General features: G+C 38.7%; 1 protein-coding gene across 1 annotated transcript in view; it reads left to right on the top strand.

Annotated features, from left to right (window-relative positions):
• LOC104617600 (breast carcinoma-amplified sequence 3-like) overlaps nt 1-4050 on the top strand; it is a gene marked incomplete at both ends in the record, with an annotated part of 36506 nt that extends 32456 nt beyond the window's left edge. The window contains 2 exons of the mRNA XM_010282958.1: nt 2473-2669; nt 3953-4050. Of these exons, the coding sequence (XP_010281260.1) occupies nt 2473-2669; nt 3953-4050 (295 nt within the window). The remainder of the gene's footprint in view (nt 1-2472; nt 2670-3952) is intronic.
• Between the last annotated feature and the right edge of the window lie 913 nt (nt 4051-4963).

Here is a 4963-nt window from a genome sequence, read left to right as displayed (position 1 = left end):
GGAATTATATCCCTGAGCTCACTGAGGCCAAGATTTCACCTGCAGTTTTCCAGCTCTCCTCTCCAGTGCTATTCAGATAGTTCAGCTTATTTTACTGTTCTGGTGACTTTCTGGTGTAGTGAGCAACCCTCGGAAAAATAGAGTAAGGTAAACCTACGTTATAGGGGCTAGTTTATTACTAATTCTTGGAAGATATAAAACGTCAAAGGAACTTAAGATTGCTTGAACTTCATCACATCTATCCCTCTGGAAGAGTAAATATATGTATAACAGGAAAAAAAAATCTCAAGTGATGTCACAGAACACAGATAATTCAGAGAATGTTTCCGGAATGTTTAATTTTTGCTAAGTGAAAAGAATGACGATAGCGCTTTTGAGCATAAAGATGCTAGCATTCTCGAAGCAAGCCACTTTAGATTAAGCGTAAAGTGCAAGTATGTTTTTCAAAATTTAAGTGTTGTTATCAACAGTAACAGCATGCAGTGAAAAAACACTGTCCTTCACTTCAACTTTTCAATTAGAACAGTGGGTAATGTGTGCTGTCAGTGTGAAGTAGATACAATATGTTTGTCCTGCACACAACAGGAGAGTGAATAGGAACATCTGGCCGTAGCCTCAGTAAAATTGCAAAGGCATCTGTTTACCTCTCGGCTCTGTGACACTGATGGTTTCAAGCTTAAAATATACAGATTACTTTATCTGTGGCCTAATTTACACTGCTACATAAAAGCTACTTGCCTCAGAAACGTCTGCAGTCAATCTGAGTTACGCTAAGATAAATGCAAAGATGGAACTAGTGCTAAATAGGCTGTGCATTTGTCATCTTACGTTAGCGGAGAACTTACAACGTTATCCATTGTTTAAAATTGCTTCTTAAAGAGTTAAGAATCGCTGCTAGTATACATCTGTCCTATATATACAAAAAAAATTTTCATTAATTTCCTCACTAAATTGCATTTTTGCTGTGAAGCTGATTATTGTTTTAGCAGAAATTGATAGGAATTTAATAATCTATTTTTGTCATCTTAGAAGTATGAGTTCACCAGAGCTCAAGATTTTAATTTCATATTTCTTTTTTGATCTTTAAAGGCTCTTTTTTTATTTCTAAAGTCGTATTACAGAAGACTTGCGCTTTATTTACAAGACCCAATTTTCCTGATCATACACTTTTCCAACAATGTTAGCATCTTGAATTTTCACAGTTCATTCCTATAGCTTATTCAAGGCTTTACCAGAATTGATACTCATCTGGTTTGTAGTTATCAGTGTGAAAAGACATTTCGGATGCTTCATTACTGAAATAACTTACTTTTCAAAAGTTCATATCTAGACTCTCACTGGGAGCCAACACATAGAGGAAAATCTGCATATTTGAAATTATTGTTTGTTAGACATACCGTCTGTATTCTCTGTGCCTTTTGGAAATAGGCTTGGAACTGAGCAGCTTCTGTGACTGTGTGCATGTCTACCCATAAACATATATACAGATACATATCTCATATAGAATCATAGAATGGTTTGGGTTAGAAGGGACCTTTAAAGGTCGTCTTGTCCAACACCCCTGCAATGTGCAGGGACATATATACACACATTCTATGTGTGTGGTTGTTCATCCTTGCTTCTCTTGTGGTTGTTCACCCTTGCTTCTGTTTTAATTGTTGGAATTTTGGTTAAATGAGTATATATGTGTGTGTGCGCGTGGCTGCCCTTCTAAACTCCATCTGTGGCACATATATGTTTATGTTACATCTGCGTAGCAATGACCGTGACCTGGGCTGTTCGGTGTCTCCCAGCGCATTTCACGTTGCTCTCTGTTACACGTCTTGCAAGATGGTCTCTGCCAGCGGTACCCTCAGATATGCCAGCAGTAATTACGAGCTTTGATTTGAAATACAGTTCTCACTATATACGTGTGAAGCAGCGCTGTTTAATGTGTGAACTTTTAGAAAGCAGTCGTAAGAAAGCTGTAACAGCTTGCCTTTGAAAAGTGCATCCCTTGACCCGATCAGGATTGAGGTTACCTGGGAGAAGTAGAGTTGCAGTTCCTCTGTCTACTCCCTGCAGGCACAGATGCAGACGGAAATGTGCTCCCTTGCTTCTTACACCACAAAGACACCTTTTACCATTTGAGATACAGGGTCTATTTCATAAGAATGGCAAGAGGGGGAATGAAATAGGACCAAGTGAAGTGATAGCCAGGGTGGAGTGTCAGTCTTCAGAAGAGTTTTAAGAGCCAGGGTGCAGTGTCCCAACCTGGTAGTTCGAGGGCTTTCAAGGCTCTGCAAGAAGCTCTTGGCTTTGGTTCTCTAGCCAAAGGCATTCTGAATTTTCCCATGTTCAGTGTTCCTCCGAACTGATGGCACAAAACACTCTTTTTGCCTGAGAACAGCAGGATTCTGGGGGTTCAGTGTATTGAAGGAACCATTCAGCATATTGTAGGTTTTTGTTAAGCATTTCCCCGTCTTCCCACAGGTCGAAATAGTGACTCACACCGGGCCTCATCGACGCCTGTGGATGGGCCCACAGTTCCAGTTCAAAACAATCCATCCCTCAGGCCAAACTACTGTCATTTCATCCAGTTCTTCAGTGCTGCAGTCGCATGGTCCAAGTGATACCCCACAGCCTCTTCTGGACTTTGATACAGATGATCTTGATCTCAACAGTCTCAGGTAAAAATAAAATCAATTTCCAAGCTGTTCCACATTTGTTGTGTGAATAACTTGCCTCATGCTTAAATGAGGCCATCTGTGTAGAATGTGTAATAGTTTTCATCAAGCTTGTCCAGATGAAAGTCTTAGAAGAGCATGTGACTCAGCAATGAAAATGCATCCAGGCCAAGCAGCGTAGATTCCTTTCTGCTGCCCCTTCTTGGGTAAATGACATGAAAGACAGTACAAAGTCCAGTGTCTTTGCTCAGCATCGTCTTGCCTTTCGCAGTTGCTGCATTGCTTAATAAATTTATTTTCTCAGACGTGACTGGGAGCTTTATGCCATAGATTTAGTTGCTGACTGTGAAACAGTCAGTGTGTTGGAACAGTAAGTGAACTTCTGGAATGTTTTTCCTCTCCCTGTTTTTTGTTTCCCTTCCTTCTCATTCTTTTTCATGTATTTAATTCACCTGGTTTTGGACATTGGCTGATTTGGAATTGGGGGCAGGGGCTAGACCAAGGGAAGGAAGGAGAGCGAAGGTAAATTTAGATTTCCATTTACTGATAGCTGGTGATTTTGCAGAAGTGCTTTATGCACCATGTGTTTCTGTGTCCTGTCCGGTAACTCTCATGATTAACAAGTTTCCATGCTTCTGATTCTCCATGTGACTTGAAGTCCAAAGTTCTGTGGTGTGGGCTTGGATTGTGTAGGACTCTGTCTGAAACTCTCACGAGTGAAACAAGAGAGATGGATAATATGACTAATCCCATTAAAACTGGGCAGATTGTCCTTGGACTGAAAATACATGGGTTTGAAATGTGTGATTTCTCCTTGCGTGTAATTACTCCCACAAGTAAGGATATAGCTGTCAAATACATTATGTTTTTATTGTGTATATATATATATGCAGAAAGAAAGCAGAAATTAAAAAAAGATAGGAATATGTTACAAAAGGAATAGACAATTACAGATGTGTCTTTTCTCCTAAACTGACAAAGAAAGTGCTGCTGTTCAGGAGTGCGATAGAGACTTTTTAACCAGTTTGGGTAAGGGTGAATTTTTTCCTTTGAGCTCATGTCTGAGACATGGTTTGCGGATACTCACTTTGTGTAGAGTCTCAATCTGTCTCTGGATGGATTATCCAGATCTTGGCTCCACAAAGCAAGAGAAAACAACAGTTTTCAACAGTTGGCTGATTGAAAAATAAATAGTTGCTTAATTGGTTCAGGTGATTCAGGTTTGTAATTACAGCCCTCGTGAGCTATGATTTTGACACAGGTGGTAACTATAACTTATTATTTAGGATTCAGCCAGTTCGTTCAGAACCTGTTAGCATGCCGGGGTCGTCACGTCCTGTTTCTGATCGCAGAGGAGTTTCAACAGTGATTGATGCTACCTCAGGTAGAAACATGTTGATTTCATATTTCCTTTGATACTCATGGTATTCATCAATCTTGTCCTTTTTTGTCTGATAACATGTTTACTAACCATTGCCATATACTTAAAAGGATATCATGATTTCAGCTGCACAATAGGGTAAGTGCTGTCTTATACAAATACTTATTAGAAACTACCATAATGATGACTTTTTTTTTTCCTCCTAACACTAAAATCTGAAGTCACAGCATTGTTGTAAGATACGAACGCAATATTTACATTAAGTTTAACATGAGCTATAGAATGCTAAAAGCTGCCTAAACCAAAAAGCAGAACATTTGCAAATACTAACACTGAAATGCTTTTATTAATGAATGCCTAAAGCATAGAATATTACAGTTCCATCTCATGTATAAAATAGCTTTCATTGAAATGTAATCATAAATGTAATTGATTTCTGTGAACAGTCAAGACAACAGGATAGTTTATCTAATGTTTGTGTAATAGGCACATTTTCACTACTCGGCTCTAAAAGAGCGTGTAAATTTAATACTACAGCGGTTATGTTAATATCAACATAATAATATATATACCATGAAGTTTTCTTCTTTTGTTCTCAGTGGTGGAGTATAGTCTGTATAAAAAAACAAGGACAGCAGAGCTTTATATTCTAGTACAGCTGTATAGCGTCTGAAGCGTCCACACAGCAGGATTTTGTGAAATAAAACCTCTCACAAGTAGAATTATTAAACACACAGCATTAGTCAAACAGTCAAGTTGGAGAGGATTTTAATCTTTAGCGATTTGAAAATCCCTGGAGACTGCTGATTGGATTGGGGTTAAACTGTAAAAAGAGACTGAACACATACAGAAACTGGTTTCTGAAGGTTGCTTTAAAGAGAGTTAAAATAAAAGCTCCTGTTCCAGACTCTGTTTG

This window comes from Phaethon lepturus, unplaced genomic scaffold (assembly GCF_000687285.1).
Source record: "Phaethon lepturus isolate BGI_N335 unplaced genomic scaffold, ASM68728v1 scaffold30552, whole genome shotgun sequence".
In the NCBI taxonomy this organism is placed as follows: Eukaryota; Metazoa; Chordata; class Aves; order Phaethontiformes; family Phaethontidae; genus Phaethon; species Phaethon lepturus.
Note: the sequence above shows the minus strand (reverse complement) of the source record. Positions and strands in the feature narration are given on the sequence as shown.